The sequence below is a fragment of the Callithrix jacchus genome, chromosome 5, assembly GCF_049354715.1.
Source record: "Callithrix jacchus isolate 240 chromosome 5, calJac240_pri, whole genome shotgun sequence".
Classification (NCBI taxonomy): domain Eukaryota; kingdom Metazoa; phylum Chordata; class Mammalia; order Primates; family Cebidae; genus Callithrix; species Callithrix jacchus.
In genome coordinates, this window is record NC_133506.1 from 160,728,087 (window position 1) to 160,748,183 (window position 20,097).

The following is a 20,097-nucleotide window of genomic DNA, read 5'->3' on the forward strand; positions in this document are numbered from 1 at the left end:
GCAAGACAGTTGCATAGGAACACACATGGCAGTGTGCTAGAAAAGCAACTTTTAAGTGAATGAGATGCTGGCTTCCTCTGGGACAGCCCAGCCAGTCTCATTCACGGCTTCTGTGTCCCAGCCAGGCTTCTGCTCTGCCCCAAGCCTCGAGGGTTTCACACATCCACTCTCACAATGGTGCACTTTTCTCTCTGGGAGCCAATGCTTTTATCAGTTCCTGAATGGAAGCAGAGAGCACTGACGGCTCAGCTCTTGGGCTATAGATTGTGGAGGAAATACATGGGCTATGCCTGGAAAGTGAGCAGGGATATTACATGGGAAAAGGCCTATTCTCATACCTGTATCTTCCTACCAGCAAATCCTGCAGAGCTTCACATGAAACTAGTTCCGGAAAATCATTTTACCCCTCGTTAGGCCTGGTCTCCCTAAGTATTTGTAAGGAAGTTCAATTAAAATTCAATTATGTCAATGTATGAACAAGAGGGAAAACTTTTATATTGTTTTTAAAATCCATATTCTTAAACTGAGGGTAGAGATCACTGGACAGGAGCAAGGTTTGAAACAATTTCTGATAAAGTCAATGAGTAACAACATCACCCATCATGACCTTGTATCAAGGGAGCTCAGAACTGCGGTTCTTTTTCTACCTCTCCAGTCCAAAGTGTGTAAGAACGTGGCTATGGGTAAGTAATGATACATTTAAAAGCAGATTGCTTCCGTACAAAGAAAGTTCGTTAACCTCCCTGTGCATTGGTTCTTAACAGCTCTGTGCCTCAGTTTCCTCATCTGTAAATTGTGGTAATAACAGTACCTATCTTCTAGTGTTTTCATAATACTTAAATGAGTTAAAAGCCTGTCATTTGTTCTGTACGCTGAGAACAGCATTGGTATATGATCAGCACATGTAAGTATTAGCTATTTTTATTACAATTATTACTACTATTTTAGGAATTATTCTTCCTTCTTTTAAAACTGCTATTAGAATAGTATTAGTTAAAACAGTGTTCACAAATGGGAGTTACTCCCAGGGTGTTAGTCTTTCTTGTTTACCTACTCCTAGGGCCTGTGCTCTTAGGTCTATTAAAACAGAGTAACTTACAGATATCTCTATTCAGCTGTTACAGAATTCTGATCTCAGCATAAATATAGAAATACTTAAGTAGAAACAACAACAAAGCTTTTTATTAGAATTCAAAAACATGTTCAAATTGGAGACTTCTGGAAACACTTTCATAAGGGAAGACATCAGAAACTGTTAACTGTCCTACAGAAATAAGGGTCAACCTACTGAACCAAGCTAGTTGTGGAAACTGACTAGTTACGGTCAAGCAAGCCTATGAAGTGACCACAGATTTAACATACGTGATTTTTCAAAAGGAATAATGAGGTTTCTCTACTTTTCTCCATGCCACCTTGATGTCTGCTTTTTTTCATGTTCTTTTGCTTTATCATAAATACTTTAAAAAATGATATTGATATAGGAAAAAGTCTGGGCTCTAGCCTTCCCAAAATCACACTGCTACGTTTTCACTGGTGAATGGAACTGATGATCACCCTTCTTCTTCTTTTTTTTTTTTTGAGACAGAATCTCACTCTGTCACCCAGCCTGGAGTGCAATGGCATGATCTCGGCTCACTGCAACCTCTGTCTCCCAGGTTCAAGTCAATGTTGTGCCTCAGCCTCCCGAGTAGCTGGAATTACAGATGCATGCCACCATGCCTGGGTAGTTTTTGTATTTTTAGTAGAGATGGGGTTTCTCCATGCTGCCAGGCTGGTCTTGAACTGCTGACCTCAAGGGATCACCCGCCTATGGGATTACAAAGTGCTGGGATTACAGGCATGAACCACCGTGCCTGGCCAGATGAACATCCTTCTTAAATCCCAGAGGCATCAGCTTTCCTCTAAATGCTCCACAGTGATTTCACTACACCCTGGAGAAGAAGCAGCATCCCTATGTAGGTCCTGTCTTTCAATGCCTCATTTCTCAAAGAGAGACTGAGGACTTCCAAGAGTCCCATTAGTCCTGGGAAGGAAAGATTGATAAGATCATCACTACACGGCCTTAATGTTGTTTAGGAGGGGTGATGGGATACGTAATCAGCTCACTCTTCCTCACCGAATGACCCTGCTACAATTGTGCTGGTTGTTACCCCTTTCCTGACTGCAGGCTCCCTCTTCTGGAAACCAAGTTCAGATCCTGCTGCCTAGCTCACTAGAACAACATAGAAATTTTGTAACACTTTAACTTATTTTATTTATTCATCAAAAAAAAAGAGTGTCAGGGATTCAAGAAATGGCATGAGAATCACTGAGAATCTGGTTTTCTGTTATTAATTAAAGGTCATGTAAAAGGATCCTTCTTCTGCTTGCCACAGAGCTGAGAATTATTTGGCTGCTCAGAAACACTGACTTCTATGGGAACCCACATGATCTGATGGAGTTGTACAAAGACAAACGGCAAGCTTTTAACTCCACTGGCATTTTCAGATTTTGGTAGCAGGAGGTATTCTGGACGCTCTGGATATCTGACGAGGCAGTGAAAGTTGGTAGTGCTGCCTGGGCTGTGGGGCATGGTGGGCAAAGGGCAGACTGTAGAACCACTCAGTCTGCCACTTACCAGTTGTGTGCTCTTGGGCAAGTTATGTAACTTCTCTGGGCCTCAGTTTCTCCATCTGCAAATAACATACCTGGAAAATGTTCTTACTCCCAAAATGACACCATAGATTGAGACTTTTTTTTAATGCTCTGACCAAATTAGCTTTCTCAACCTTAAAAGTTTTAAAGTATTCATTTAAAACTATTTTAAAGAATCAGCTTCACATTCTCTGTATAATTACAACGAATGATGACATGGCAGGTGCCATTTACTATTGTATGCTATTATTATTCCTGGGCTTGCACCTATTGTCTAATTTTATTTGCATATTTAAAAATCAACTTGAGGTTTTACACATGTGCTTGTTTTGCGTATGGATGTCCGATTGTCAAAGCTCCATTTGTCGACTGTCCTTTCTGCATTCAACTGTTTTGGCATCTTTGTTGAAACTATTGGCACTATGTCTGTGGGTCTAATTTTGAACATTCTATTCTGTTTCACTGATTTAATTTTTTTGTGAACATCACAGTCTTGATTATTGTAGTTTTATAGTAAATCTTAAAATTAGGTTGTATGGTTTCTCCAAATTTATTCTTCTTGTAAAAAAATTGTTTTGACTAATTTAGTTCCTTTGCCTGTCCATACAGATTTTTGAGTTAACTTATTTATAGCTATAAAAAATACTGCAGAGATTGGATTAAAATTGTGTTACATCTGTAGGCCAATTCGGAGAGAACTGACATCATTATTATGTTGAGTTTTCTAATCCATGAACTCAGCATATCTCTCCATTTATTTAGGTCTATTATTTCTTCTATTAATGTTTTGTGGTATTCAGCATACATACCCTGCACAAATCTTATTGATTCATACCTAAATATTTCATTTTTAGAAGAAGTTGCTTGTAAATGGTATGTATATTTTAAAATTTTGTTAGTTATTGTTAGTATACAGAAATATGATTGATTTTTGACTTTGATAAACTCATTTATTTGTTCTAAGAGTAGCTTCTTTTGCTTTTTTGCTTTATCTTTTTTTTTTAAATATAGATTCTGTGGGATTTTCTAGGTAGGCAATTCTGTTGTCTGTAAATAGGGACAGTTTTATTTCTTCCTTTCCAATCTGCATGCCTTTTATTTATTTTTCTTTTCTTATTGATGTTGAATAGGAATGGTCAGCATGATTATCTTTCTTTGCCTTATTCCCAGTGTTACCGGGAAAGCATTTAGTCTCTTACCATTAAAATACGGTGCCAGCTATGGGGATTGTATAGATGCCCTTTATCAGGTTGAGAAAATTTCCTTCTATTTCTAGGTTTCTGAGAGCACTACTTCAATTTCCAAGCTGCCTTGAATCAAAGCCAGAAGATTCTGAAGGAAAAATGAGAAACTCATGGCTGGGTAAATGGTAGTTCAAATTCTAGTCTTCTTCCTCAATCCATATGCTATCATTTATTTTTCAGAGACTTTGAATAGTCATTCTGTCCAGGTTTTATAGCTGCAGTCAGTGGGAGAGACAAGGTGTTTGTTCCATTGTATTCAGAACTGGAATCCTGGGTCATTTTAAAGTCAAAGAAAATTTACCAGCTTATGCAGTTCCATGAGAAAGAAAAAGTGCTGTTCTAAGTCTCAAGGATGCAAAGAGGGGTTAAATTTAATCTCTACTTCTGAGGAATTATTTGATGCCCACCCTCATTCCTCTTTTCCACCTGGTAAATTCCTACTTGTTACTATCTTAAAGAAATTTTTAATTCTTATCAAAGTAATAAGCATACATGGTTTAATAAGCCAAATAGTACTATAAGACGTGTAACAAAAACAGCACCCTTGTGACACAGTCTACCCGACAAGCAGTGAAGAGGATAAAGGTAACTACTTCAACTCTGCTTGCTGCATCTGCTATTATTTACCTCCATATTTCTAAGCAATATTCTTATGTCTCTTTATTTTTCAGTTTCAGAGATTATCTGTTGATTTCCTATAAAAAAGGTAAGGACTATTTTACCTTTCCCACCTCAAACACACATCACTCATTTTTTCTCCCCTCATTCCCCCAATAAAGTGCTATCATAAATAAATTAATATTGTTTACCTTATCATTACTATACAGTCAGTGCCCAGCTTATGAGGGTTCAATTTAGCAATTTTTCTACTTTATGATGTAGAAAAATTGCTAAACGGAAGCATCCTGAAGTTGGAGACTGTACAGTAATGATAACAGTGCCACATAGCTCATCTAACTTACTGAATGACATCTTGCCAATCTTGACATAATGTATTCGGTATGTTACTTTAGCTATTTGGCACTCTATCATCAAACAGCCTTTTGCGTTTAGATAATTTTGCCCAACTGGGAATCACCTTTGCCTTTTCCCTGGCGAAAGCCACTCTTTCCACCCATGTCTTTCTCTTTCTTGGTTTACTCCCTTTTTTTTAGTGATAGCACATCATGCAGCAGCTTCTTGAAAAAGAATGTAATGTTTTTAAGATTTGCCCATCAATATTGGTTTCAGTTTACTTGATTAATAGCTTAGCTGGATATAAATTCTAGTTGGAAATCATTTTCCCTCTTTGATTTTCTTTTTGGTTTCCAATGCAGCTTGGAGAAGCCCAGTGCCATTATATAACCTGTTCTCTACTTCTCTCAGAATTAGAAGTTATCAGCCTTATCTCTTTATCCATGGGATTCTAAAATTTCAAGTGGACACACTGTGGGGTGTGTGTGTGTGTGTGTGTGTGTTCCATTTGTTACATTGTATACCTGGTTCTTTAGTTCACTGAAATTCTTAAACTCTTAGATTACCTTCCTTGAGTCAAAGTCCTGCCCTAACTGTGCCTTTTGTAAGGGTAGAGGAGAGCCAGCTGCCTAGATGCATAGGAGAGAGGAGAAAATCTGTCTCAATGGCCTGGACAGACTTTCAACTAATCTTCCAAATTTCAGTGCCACCCCACACTACAACCCTTATAAGTACACAGTATCTTTAAGTCCTGTTGCTAACAAAAGCTTAAAATAGGAGAGAAAAATGCTATGAAAAGCTTAGAAAGACAGGATTCAAATTTGTTTTTTTTTTTTTTTTTCTGTTTTCTACCCTTCTCAGGACTCAGTGTAAATGATGTATACTTGGCTGCATGTTTTTTGGTCTTGTTCTAATTTGTCTTTTAAATAAGGCTAAACACTATGATCCTCTGCTGACAATTGTCCTATCATTGATTTCCTGCTTTTCTTCAAGCTGACAGGTTTGGGCAAAGACCATTTTTACAATTCCTTTTTTGGGTCTGACAAAATTTTTTCCAAACAGGATTATAAACAAAGCTTACATTTTAACACTAGAATAGATGATGAATTATGTAACTCATTGGATCATAATTTAATATTAGGTATTTGAGTAATACTGTTTTATTTAAATTTGGCTTTGTCCCATAAAGCATTGAAGAATTCTGTAGCCCAATATTAACTTAAATTCTAAGTTTCTATTTTTTTTATTGGTTACTGAGTACTTACTCTGTACCAGGGTTTACTGTGTTTCATTCTTACAACAACTTTGTTAAGGTTCATTTATTTTTATATTATGATTAGAAAGTGAGGCTTTGAATGAATAACTAATTTGCCAGAGATCACCCACAAAGTTGAATTAGGATTTTAATCTAGGTTTGAAAACTATAAATTTTTTTTGGTTTTGTTTTGTTTTGTTTTTGAGACAGAGTCTCACTCTGTTGCCCAGGCTGGAGTACAGTGGCACAATCTCAGCTTACTGCAAACTCCGCCTCCTGGGTTCAAGTGATTCTCCTGCCTCAGACTCCTAAGTAGCTGGGACTATAGGCATGTGTCACCATGCCTGGATAATTTTTGTATTTTTTTAATAGAAATGGGGTTTCACCTCATTGGACAGGCTGGTCTTGAACTCCTGACCTCAAGATGTGCCCGCCTCAGCCTACCAGAGTGCTGGGATTACAAGTGTGAGCTTCTGTGCCTGGCCTGAAAACTGTAAATGTCATGCTCTTAAACAATAAGTTATACTGCTTATGAATAAAACTATAAATATAATAGCAAGGAAGTTTGTTTCTACAGCAATTGTGACGTTATGATTATATTTAAGTGTATACCCAATGAGCTCAGGGCCATAACAGTTGTAGGGTCACTGTCAACCTATTAATTGCATTTGATCTTCAAATTTATAGCCAGTATATTGCAGAATTAATTTGTTTTCTTTATACTTTAAATAAATATTGCTAAAATTACCTCTTTACTTGCTGATCATATTGCTAAACAGTATGCACTAATGATATGGTAACATAACTACCCTACAGCCTGTCTTGAGAGAAGGAGGTTGAAATAGTCTTGCTGATGATTTGAAAAGGAATTTTTTAAGGTTAGACTTTTTCTAAAGAGTGGGAGCAAGATAATATTTCTATTTTAAATATTAGTTTAACATTCTATAATTTTCATAATTTATAGGGATGTCTTTCTTATTGGATATGCATAAAAGGTTAATGAAACCTCATAGCCTCCCTAAAATCATAAACTTGTTTATTTGCTTGCCTTAGTGAGGTGACTGTTGGTTTAATTTTAATTGTATTTGGCAATTACTGATAATGTTGTGATCCAATAGAAAGAAGCTTTTCTTTTAGAAGAATGTAAAGCTCAACTTGCAGTTTCTCTCTGAAATACAATCTGTATAAGAAAGGAGGCCCATATGCATGAACCCAGGAGTGCTATCCTACTTCAGGACACGTTTGACTCCAATTTTTCACTCAAACCAAATTTCTGGTTCAAGAAGAGTGTCGCCAGTCTGTGACTGAGCCAACAGGATACTATCTTACCTGTGTCCTCTGCATGAGCCAACAGGATACTATCTTACCTGTGTCCTTGTGTCCCCTGCACCTCTCTCCCTTTTCTCTCCTCACTCTCTGGCCCTGCCAACATCTCATTGCCTCGTTTCTGAAAGCCTTGCTCTTAAGTAACTGCCATAATTCCCTTTGGGGAGTTAGATGATGAAGACCTAATTAAGCAAGAGGCACAATAGAACTAAACTACACCAGCCTATGAGAGATAATTGCTAAATATTTAGGAAATTTTCAAGTTGACTGTGAACCTTTGGTAGCTGGAAATCATGGCTGGAGTGTTTGCACCACAGAAATTGGCAAACATTAGTAACAACCCCCCAGTCTCCATGAGAACTGGTTTACTAGCACGCCAATTACTAGCTCATTAAAAAGAGTAAAGGATTTCATAATCCCACAGAGGATCTGAAGATAACCTAGCCTGTTACACTAATTTACTAATAGAGAGCCAATTAAATAACCGAGCGGTTTCTAAAACTGAAAATGGAACTTAAAATCCTGCTGAGATATTCAAAAGTCAAAACTGCTAGAGTAGAGGTTAAGGAAAAGCCAAACTTAGTTACCTAAGTACATCAAACTGCATCTATTCACAGTTCTAGAATGTTCTAAAAGGGCAATAGACTAACGGTGCTGAATATAAATTAGATATCTTTTCCATGGATTTCTTCCTACAAATGTTGATTCTGTGCCTACGGTGTACCAAGCACTGTCACAACTTTGACGATGAAAAGGTTCCAGTCTCACACCGAGTTTCAGAAGACTTATTAAAGAACACAGTTATGGAAGTACTATTCAAAGGCCACAGAGAAATTCTACCAGCAATACACAGAAGATTTACTTTGTGATTTGTTTATTTAATTAGAGAATAACATTTGAAAGCTATAACATTTTCAGCCTTTTGTTCCCACAAAAATAATCACAAAGAGAAGATTATTTGATTTCTGAGGAAAAGTGTGGTGTAGCTTTAACAGCTTTCTTGGAAGAAACAAATGAAACTAAGTATGAATAATAAATTTTAAATATAGCCAGAAGAATTCTGATTTATAATTAACTCATGTTTCTGAAAATATGAAATCTAAAAGTAATAAATATGGATTCTTAATGAGCTCTTAAGACTACATTTATAGTAATCCTTTGAGCTTGTTGTTATGGTTATTTATTATAGGAAAAACACATGTTCCTATCAAAGCATGTGAAATTAATGAACACATTTTATATGCAGGGCTCAAAAAATACTCTCTTGCAAGCTGTATTCATTAAATAAAAACATCAATGAATTCATTAAACGGAAACAAAAACTCAAATCAACAATGGCAAAGCTAATAACTCCCGAAGGCTGAAATGTAGCAAAGACAGAGTAGTGATAATGCAGGTAAGTATTAACGTACTGTTTGTCTAAATATGGACAGTTCCTTTGCTACCATGGAGAGGAGTCGGGAAGCATGGGGATCTTCTGTGGTGGACAGCACGGCAGGTTATTTGCCCAGCCTTCACTGCTGACTTAAAGGAGTCTATCTTACTCAACAGGAACCATACAAGACACGTGTATAAGCCTTTCATGCCAGCAGGCCTGTTAATTTCCATCATGTAAAAGTAAGTCCATCTGACCACTAGGTGGAGATCAGGTTACTCTGTCAATGATGGGGAAGCTACTTGCAGCCGCAAGTGATAAGTAAGCAGGGTATGGAGAACCTATTTTCTTTTTTCAATACTTCTATGAAAGGTATCTTCCAAGCTCTGTAGGAGCAGATCTATGCTGAATAAGGAGTACATAAATGGAGAATAGCTGGAAAGATCAAACAGAAAGGGAACTGCAAAAGACAAGTATTTTCTTGTTATTACTGTTGCCCCTGGAATGGCTCTCATTTAGGTTTGGTCGTGTAAACTGCTTGTAAGTAATAAGATGAGCTGATCTAAATAAGAGCAATTAAATAAGCTGTGTCATTATTTTCCAAGAAGGGAAGAGGAGAGACATGGCGAAAAATTAAAACAATGACAGACTATTAAGACAGTTAGTCTTGTCTGTTTAAACATAAGAATGCATACTCATGTTTGAGTATGTGTAAGTGTACATTGTTAATATCAACCAAAATGGATCAATGGAACTTAGAGATCAAAGGAGAATGTTAGATAACATCTATTCTTATTTTCCAAACGAAACTATCAATCTGAATTATACAACTTTATTACTAAATATGTCTTGTCTCTGTAATAGCTGAGCTTTATTTTATTTTATTTTTGTAGAGACAGGTCTTGTTTTGTTGCTCAGGCTGGGGTGCAGTGGCTCGATCTTAGCTCCTGCAACCTGTGCCGCCCGAGTTCAAGCAATTCTTGTGCCTTAGCCTCCAGAGTAGCTGGATTTACAGGCATGTGCCACCATGCCTGGCTTATAGCTGATTTTAAACTGCAGACATAAAGTTACACGTTCCCTAAAAAATGTTTGGTTTAGGAAAAGTTCAGATATTTGCACTGTGAAATGTACCTGAATATTTTGATTATTTTTGAGATTTCAGATACTATAATTCTGTTCATTTGTAATTTGATAACTATATATATTCATTCAATACATATTACTCAGTTACATAAAAACAAATAGATAATTTGTGATGGTTTAAAAGAAAAATTCCATTTGTTATCAAATAGTTTCAACTACCAGTACATTTTAGTATATAGGAGTGTGACCATAAACAAACGTATTAATTGCTTATTGCACCAATCATTGTGCTACAAGCTAGGACTATAAAGATGTATAATATAGTCAGAGAAATAACTGGAAGAGAAGACCTACATGATTAAAAAACAAATACAAACTCATTGTTGTAGCAGTCAAGAATAATTATTAAATGATCAGTAAAAGTCCTTTGTAAAGTTCTATTGTGAAAAATAAACTTAATCTTGACCATATGGAAAACATGACCTTTGATCTCTACCACATATAAAATATAGAAATTCAAACACAGTAGCATTTACTATTAGGCACCAATGACTGTAATGAGAACAGGAGCTTAATTCAAAAAGCGAAGAAACGAATGTTTAGAATAATAAATCAAACAGGCCATAATTAATTGGTTTTCTAAATATTGTTATGAGTAGTGACCAACATTCAGTCTGTTGCTGCAATCGATCCATGGCACTTACTTAATGACATGTTTATTTTAGAGTTGCATATTTGTTTTGCTTAATTAAATCAATATATTTATACCCCTCCAAAAACATACGAGTTCTACTTTGGTTTGAGAGTTTCAAAATGCTCCTACAAGCTTTTAAGGATCTAAGAGAAGTATTAGTCATTCACAAATACATTTATTTCTTTTTAAGAAAAATCACAAAACTAATCACATGAAATAGGAAATATTAATCGGGTATTAGTGAAATAGTTCGTAGAAATTTCTCATCTTGCTAATCAGCTCTTTGTGGAACAACCTGGCTGGTAGGAACCTACTTTTCTTTTTGTTGGATAAGAAAGAAATGTAAACAGGTGAAGTTTTGCTCTGAAGATTAAAATAAATAAATCCTTTTTATTATATGCTTTGTATCTATGGGTAGACAGCCTTCCTCATTCCTCAAATTCGTTCCAGACAGCAACTAGATTGATTAGATGATGACAGCCCTTTCTAGAGCTGTCAGGTTTCTTTTCACTTTGGTGGCCTCTTCCCATATTTTTCTCCAGCGCAGGGCTGGCTCTACTCTTTGCTTATTGCTAACTACTAAATTTGCACTACCTTGAAATAAGGAAGTTGGTAAAAAACGTTCTATTGGATACGTATTTTTGCTCATCCTCTCTAGTTTAGAGGTTCTGGCCTTGTAATAATCTGCTGTTTCTGTTTCCTAGGTATCACGTAGAGATGCTGCCACTGGAGGTGATAAAAGTCAGAACAGATGCAGAGGTGCTGCTGGAAACTGGTTCGTGCTTCAGGTTAAAAAATCAAAGCTGATGGTCGTATTCACATGTTGTGATGTCAGTAACCTGCACATTTAAGCACTGACAGAAAAAGCACTGACATTCTCACCTTTTCATCATTTAGACGGAGAAATTTGTCTCTGTCTTTTTATTTTGAATCTGAAAGTTCTTTTAGTTCTTTAAGCAACTATGTTTGAGTCACTGGCCCAGTTTTCACGCCGGCGGCATCTGGAACTAAAATTCTACTTGAATGTGCACGTCTAAGAGACAAGGTGAATTCGAGTGGTACCTGCATATTTCTGTCATCTTGTCCGATCATGTTCCTCCATTCCATGAGCGATCGCTGCAGACGTTCAAGTCCAGTTTCCCAAAGCCTGATGTGACCCCCCATGTCAACAGTAACAACACCACTTTTGTCCCACTCAGCCAGCAGTACATCTGTGTCTGAAATGGTAGACAGCCATGTGGTATATGGCGAGAGAGATTCTGACCTGGAGAAAGGAATCCAAACTGAAGCTAAGAGACCATTTAAAAAAGCAGGAAGGATGACACTTCACATTGTAACGTTTTTTACTGTTGAAAAAGTATGCTCACACTTTTTTTACTCATTCTTTTATACCTGCTCTTACCTATGTCACCATATAAGAAGGTTATGAAGAGCAAAAGTTCATAAACATGCCCAGGGCTTGTAAACAACATGAGGCAGGATAGTCATGAATATAAAAAAAAAACCCAGAAAGACTATTTCTATTTTAAGAAAGACATTTTTATAATTGATCACAGTATATAACCTATTGGTAATCCAGGTAACAAAGCTGGTTTAAACTGATTTAGGTTCTCTAAACTTGCTATAAAGAATCTGCTATGGACTAAATGCTTTTGTCTCCTGAAATTCATATATTGAAGCCCTAACCCACAATATGATAGTCTTAGGAGCTGGGTACTTTGGCAGGTAATTAGGTGTAGCTGAAATCATGAGGGTAGAGCCCCTATTATAGAATGGGATTAGGGCCCTGATGAGAAGAGACCAGAAAATTTACACTTGTGTGTGGTCTCTGTCTCCTTTCCCCCAATTCACGTTAGGATACAGCAAGAAGGTAGCCCTCTGTAAGATAGCCTTCACCAGGAACTGAATTGGTTGGCACCTTTATTTTGATTTTCCCAGCCTCCAGACTGAAAGTAAATATCTGTCACTTAAGCTCCCCACTCTATGGTATTCTGCTGTAACAGCGTGGTCTAACACAGAACTCTAATAATGAGTACATTAAAAGACAAGATATCAACAGAACTATCTGTAAGGAGCAAAAAACACACAGTAATTTACTGATTCTCTGCATTTTCCTGTTTTTGTGGACCCCAGACAACACTAGCTTCCACTGCCAGGAAGAAAGGAACACTACATCAATTCATGCCTCACACACCTGGAGCACTGGACTCACTCTTAGAAATCTAATGTCAGTGCCGAAACCAATGTCGTGTTTATGCATTTCAACTGCATTTGTATTTGATATTTTGCCTTTTCCGACTTAGAAAGTTACACAAATCTATAAGAACAGATTTCTTAAATATTTCACACATATTTCCTTTATTATATATTTCTGACATTTGTATTTGTGTGCATATATATATATATGTATATATAGTAATTTCTAGGAATGCAAATTTGTCTATAAGAGTCAACTGCATATTTCCTTTATCTGAATATAGTTCTTATTATACAAAAGTGATAAAGATGATAAATTTCAATTATTAGTTTTGGCTCTCAAAATGCATCTGATATTTTCCATATGAAATAAATAGTCTAAAGAGATAGTCTGCTAAGAAGAATATAATAAACTATCATTATAGATTTGGGAAAAACACACAACCATTATATATTAGGTAAATTCTTATAATATACTAAAGAATAAATCAAGACTAATTTGACCTTTTTTCAGTTTGCCTTAGTTGATACTAAACAGAGAGTGACAAGGGCAGCCACTCTTGGACACAGAAGTCTTAGGAAATGTTCACATGAGGAGAACAACAGTGGGACGGGACCATGTGTTTCAAAACTGCTTTACAGGACTCCCAGAAGGGCTCAAAGAAGGTAACATTTCATACAATACATGGTACTCTATCAAAAAATATTTGCTGCGGGAAACAACTTTGTAGTTACGGATGATGGAGTAAGGAGCTATTCAAGAAAAATGAAGTTTATCCATTTGTGACTATGAGGTTTGAAATCTGCCAAGAACACTCGAGCTGTATGATTCTATTGAGCACTGTACCTACCTACTAGTTGTCACTATTTTAACTCTTCAGGGCAAAACTTCACATTTAATCTGTTTAAATTTTTTTTAAAAAATTACTGAAGAAATCACATATTTACTATAATTTGCACACTAGGGCTAGAATCTTTCTTAACTTTAAAAATGTTTTCCTTATAAATAATAACAAAGTTTTAAATGAACACAAAGAATTATAGTAGAGTGAAGTTTGAATTTATACACAGCCACATATGAAAGCTAGGCAGTATTGTTCTACAAATGCAAGTAATATAAAACGCTGAAGAAAAATATGTGAAGGCAAAAGTGATGTATTCATTTGGGTCCTAAAGTTACATACAATTGTATTGTATTTTCTATTATTCGAAATTAGCTACCAAGTGGAAAATTCCTGATATCTAGCAGAATGCTAAATCTAAGCAACTAGCAAAAAAACTGAAGTCCAGATGGGTTGTTCCCTTGGATTTTATACATATGCCAAAAAAAGCAATAGTTAATCTCAAGAGAAATTCAGGACATACTGACAATGAAGCAGACTCTGAATCACATGACACTTGAAATGTGACAAGTCCAAATGGAGATGTGCTTTAAGTGTAAAATATACACTGCATTTCAGAGACTTAGGAAAAAAAAGAAATGTAAAGTGTTTCATTAAAAATTTTATATGGACTACATGTCAAAATAATAATATTTTGGATATACTGAGTTAAATAAAAGATATTACTTTTATTTAAAGAAATTTAATTTCACCTTAAAATTTTTTAATGTGTCTACCAAGAAACATATAATTACATATATGGCTTTCATTATATTTCTGCTGGACAGTGCAGCTCTAAATGAATGAATTATGGTGGCCAGCTAGGCTGTGCACACAGCTGCTCTTCCAGATGTTCTTTCCATGGCAGGTATAACATGTGATTCATACAGAAAGTAAAAGAGAAAAACACTGAAATAAAAAGCTAGTGAGAGAAATGAATATAAATATTGGAAAAAATTATTAACGCTTTAGATACATTAAAAAAGATGTTATTTGCTTTTGTTACTTGAATTAATAGTATATTCTAATGAGCATACAATTAAGATGGAACATGCAATCTCCTCAAATGATTAAAAGTGATTTTCCATTAAACCAACACATTAGGATGTTCCAAGAAGTCAGACTTATTTATGTTGAAAGAAGTAAATCATGATTTTGTTTTCATATTTTTTGAATGTGATTAAAGGGTCCTAAGAAATGAAGCTGTGTTTCTGAGTTATCTGTACTGTCATGCTGAGCTACTTTCTTCTGGTGGTTGGAGGAGGGGAAAGAAAGGAAGCTTGGTGATGGTTTGGAAGAGCGACAGGTTCTGGTATCCCTGATCTTCCTCTGCAGGCCTGCCAGGCTACTCTGCTAGAGCTCCTAACCAAGGCTTCAACCACTGTGTTGTGAGGGCTCAGTGGCAATGTGAGGGAATACATGAGAAGAAGGGATGTGATTGCAATCTAGGACAAAACAGAGTAGAAAGATTAGAGGGAGAAGGTTTTGGTCTGGAGAGCAAAGAAAGGAAAAAAGAGGAACCTAGGCCAAGCAGACCAAAGCAGGTGCAAGCTTAGGTTGGAAGAGGGAGGTAAGGAATGGATGCACCCAGAAAGGGACAGGCTCCAGGTGACGACACCTGTTTTTCAAGGGAAGAGACCATGCTTCATTGTTTCTGTTTTGATATCCTGAGTCTACCTAAGTGCTTTGCTTCCATTGTGGGACAATAATGAAGGAGGTAAACAGTAATGAGTCCTATTCTAAAGCTTTGGGATCCTTTGACCGTTGCACAAGCTTCCTGCAGATGCAGAATAACATATGTAAAAGCAATATTAAAGAAATCGATTTAAATTCTTTTGATATTTTGAACACATTTACCTCAGAAAATAAACATAAAGTTAATAAGTATTAAAATTTTTGTAATACTGAAAATGCTATTTCAGATACAGAAAAACTTAGTAGAACAGATCAAAGAAAAGAGAACAAAGACTTGCAGGCGGTTTGATTTATACCCCTATGTGACATTTGAATGTTTTTACAAAATGAAAATAAAAATGCCAGGAAAGCATGCAGAATAATAGCAAGATAGAAACCAACTGTAACTGGAAAAAAAAGAGCTTGCTATTAAAAGAAGCAAAAAGCACACACATTTATTCACAGTACTTAGCAAGAATTTACTCCTTTTTTATGACATACTAAGCTAAGAACAAAGGTGCAGTGGATTACCTGGGAATAGGGACATATCGGAGTTTCTTTGATTGAAGATCAGTGACTTCTATATAGCCAGATGTCTGGGGAGGAGTAACATCTACGAACAAGTCATGACATGAGCCAAGTATTAAATTGCCGCAAGATACCAAAGTGCTGCTAAAAGTAGAATCAAGCTATCAGTAGCCTAGGGTAGAACTCAGGGATCTACTTGACAAAGCACGAGGTCAAGCCTCATGGACAGACTGACAATCATGCCTCTCTCAGGGAAGCGTATTGGGCTGCGACTCTTTACTCTCAGAAAATAATCTGTTTTTTTCATTGTCTTTGATAGCGTCCCAAGATGAATCAATGTTTTAGCACTTACTGTGTTTTTGAAAATATTTCATCATCTGAACTCTGTTTTTCCTTCTTAGCAAGCAACAACAATGCAGTCAAACGTGGTGGAATCGGCACACTCTTTAATTAGACTGACCTGGCAGGAAGTCCTGGTCCTGTCTGAGCTGTGTTATGCTGGTCAAGTTATTGACCTCTCTGAGGCCTGCTTTCTACATTTGTAAAATGGGGACAACAACCTCAAATGACCACAGCATCTGAGCATCATAAGCATTATCTTGAGGAGGAGAAGTTAGTGAATGCAAAGCACCGACAGGGGTTGCTCATCGCATAGTATCTGTCATTACCAGTGCCCTGCAAGGCAGGGAAAGGTGAAGGCAGCGGGGTGAGGTCTCTTGAGTTTGGATCATAGTCCCAAAAGACACAGTCCCGAACGCCATTATCCTGATTGCTGACATCCCAGAAGATAGATAATAATTCCTAAAGTCTAAAATCCTAGAAATCACAATCGCGTATAGTTGCATTACGTTACCAGAGCTATTACTTTGTGACTGTCTTTGTTTGAAAATTAAGTATGATTTAAGGAGATGTGCATAGGTGCCAGGTTGACAAAGGGCATATTTGTGGACTTAATTTTAGGTGCCAATTGGACTGATTACAGAATACCTAGAAACCTGGTAAAGCATTATTTTGGTTGTATCTATAACGTGGAAAAGAGATTAGTATGTGAGTCTGAGGGAACCAGGTGGGGAAGACCTGCCCTCAATATTGGTGGACATCATTCAATCAGCCAAGAGCCTAGAGGGAACAAATACAGAAGGTGAATTGGTCTCTCTCCAAGAGCTGGGCCAGACTTTTCTTCAATTGCCAAACATAGTAATATGCATGTTTGACTCTTCCCTCTTTGACCAATTGCTTTATGAATATGGCTCATGTGCTCATAACTATTACACTCATGTGATGTCATTAGTATACCTGAGTGTTTATGCTTGCAAAAAATGTATGTTATTATTGCCTATTTTATTGTATAAAGTGGTCTGTGAAGTGTTCTGGTGTTTTGTTTGTTTGTTCTGAGACGGAGTCTCGCTCTGTTGCCCAGGCTGGAGTGCAGTGGCACAATCTTGGCTCACTGCAACCTCCACCTCCCGGGTTCAAGCGATTCTCGTGCCTCAGCCTCCCCAATCGCTGGGACTACAGGCATGTACCACCAAGCCTGGTTAATGTTTGTATTTTTAGTAGAGATGGGGGTCTCACCATGTTGGCCAGGCTGGTCTCAAACTCCTGACCTCAAGTGATCTCCCCGACTCAGCCTCCCAAAGTGCTGGGATTACAGGCATGAGCCACCACCCCTAGCCTGTTTGCTGTTTTTATGTTTCTCAAATAAATCCCCTTTTAAAAATGTAAATAAATATATTTTAAATAATTAAAAAAATTTTTTTTCCCAGAATTATATTCTCAAGATTTTGATCTTTTGGGATTGTGTCAGACTTTTAGACTTTAGGCATATTTATCTTTCTTTTGGGATTTCAGTATCTGGGGTAATAGTGTGGGAATTGTGTCTTTGGGGATTATGATCAGCTCTCAGGATTCTGGATAGTGAAGAATATGAAGAGCTGGGGGAAGGAGAAGATAGGAGATAAGGGAACCAGAGCCCTCAACTAGTTCTGTAAGTGTCACACTCACGTGACGTGTGTTGGCTTTCCAGCAAACTCCTGGGCCTTATTGATTGCTATTTCATAGTCCTTAGTAGCCATCATCCTCAAAATCATTAGCTGCCCCCGTGGTGTGTCGGAAACCCTGCTTAGTCTTTACAGAGAGTGCTTTTGATACTGACAACGACAAAGACCAATAATTCCTGTCTGAGGATGAGGAGACTGAGGCTTACAGAGGTAATGTAATATGACTTAACTCGGGGTGACACAGCTGGAGAGTGATGGAGATGGCTTTCAAACCCAGGCCTTTTTAGCACTAAAATCTATGCTATGGCCACCACTCCACACAGCTTCTACTTGAGCTAGCCCTAGGGCAAGAGCTATTTGTAAAATCATCCCATTTTACAAAATCTTGGCCACTAAGTTCTCTTAAAAAAACTCCCCTATACAAAACCCATGCTTTTTAAGATTTTGTGTATCTGTTTCTCTGTCTCATCTTTGATGACAATTTCTGATTAAAATGATATATACATCCATCCATCCATCCATCCATCTTTTACTACAGTTTCTGGTTGGAATGAAGTATCCAGGATTCCACGTTGAATTTATCAAACGTAGTTTACAAAAGACAAGAAACTTATCATTTTTATTTCATGCATGCAGTTGAAGCTTTTTAAATAGGCCAGCTGAGAAACTCAACATATCCCTTATTTATTTAACAAATGTGTTTGAGTTTATTTTGTGCCAGACATCATAGGAAGCAGCGGGGATACAGAAAAGAGAGAGAGGTGGTCTCCGACTTTGACGTGCTCACAGTAAAATGAGAAAAGTTCCTCTTTATTAAACCACTGTGATCTCTGGGGACTTGGAAAGGATTCCAAAGTGGGAATCACAGCCATGAGGCCAGATATGAGCTGCAGAGCTAGGCAATGGATTGTCCCAAGAGACAAACAGCTCAGCAGGAAGAAAAGGTGATGTCCACGGAGAGGAATGGGTAAGAAAATAGAGTTACTATAGTAATTTGACCACCCAGCTGGATTAGCTGTCTCCAAGTGGCCATTTGTACAAAATGAATATGCTTATCATAAGTCACGCACAGTCTGCATTAGAAATTCTGCCTGTGATAGAAGGTCAGTCTTGGATAAAGTTTTGCACCATATATCGTTTTTGACAATTCCTGCTGCTTGAACCTAACTGAAGTAGGTTGAATTATTTATGGTCCAGGGTTCTTTGTCAAGCGTGACTAGTTTTGAAGCTGTAGAGATGAGTAGAGCTGCCTCGCTAACTAACTTACATTTTGGCTTGCCCTTTAGAGGCACTTTTAAAAGTAAGGAACAGTATTAAGTGGAGCTACTGCCATCAGTAGCTTTGATTTTGCCTGTGAGAGCAAGGTAAGCCAACTTATTTCAAAATATCTTTTTTCCCACATCTTCCTTTTCTTTTACTTTGCTAATTAATTCCATGGTGAGAAAATGCAATAACGACTGTGTCTACTCTTTCAAGAAGTAGAAAGCAAGAATTTTACTCCCGGTATTAAAAACTATTTTCATATGTCAGAGAAGGGTAACTGTGGCTAGGAAGCACTTCAGGGAAATATTAAAGGTGGTGGTAGCAGTAAACACTTTAAATATAATAAAAATGGATGTTTACTGATTTGAAACTAAGTCCGTTCAGACAAAAAGAATATTTACAAAAAGATTCTTGACTGAATGAAGGAAGTGAAAACTGTGGCCACGTTTCCCTCCAAACTTAGCCAAGTCCTCATCCATCCACTTTAAATGTTTTATCACTGGAGTGAGGATGGAGGCTCAGTAAATTTCCATTACAGTTATAATCCAGGTGGATTTCAAAGATAGGTATAAACTGTATTTAGGGATTAGCTCACTAAGCATTAAAGGGAAGTCACTGCAGCAGTGTTTATCACATAGTTCCCATGAATAGCGGGGACGGTTTACACGCGCAGTGCCAAGGTTAGGAGGAGGTTGTCAGGCAAAACAACCGCGACAATTTTCAGAGGGAAGGTGAAATGCCATTAAAAACTCACATTAGAAATGCAATTTGATGTATACCTGTTAATCACGGGGGTGAATACACTTCTGTGTTCACAATCAAGAGTGATGTGTGCCCCAAATAGTGCTGATACCAAATCTTTGATTTCACTCAAAGTTCAAAAAAAAACCAAACCTGTACTGCTTTCAATCAAGAAACATTATTTTGTGTTTAAAGAGCTGAGACCTGTGGTTTAAAAAAGCTAACATTTAGCTAGAAGAAAAATAGTTG

At 37.1% G+C, this 20,097-nt stretch overlaps 1 protein-coding gene across 12 annotated transcripts in view; it reads right to left on the bottom strand.

The window, feature by feature from the left end:
* Positions 1–20,097, bottom strand: part of VWA8 (von Willebrand factor A domain containing 8) — a 422,827-nt gene that overhangs the window by 87,234 nt on the left and 315,496 nt on the right. For all 12 annotated transcript variants that reach the window (XM_078375339.1, XM_054256828.2, XM_035303407.3 and 9 more), the window contains 2 exons: positions 15,848–15,929; positions 11,628–11,829 (listed from right to left, as the gene is read on the bottom strand). In XM_078375339.1, the coding sequence (XP_078231465.1) occupies positions 11,628–11,829; positions 15,848–15,929 (284 nt within the window). The remainder of the gene's footprint in view (positions 1–11,627; positions 11,830–15,847; positions 15,930–20,097) is intronic.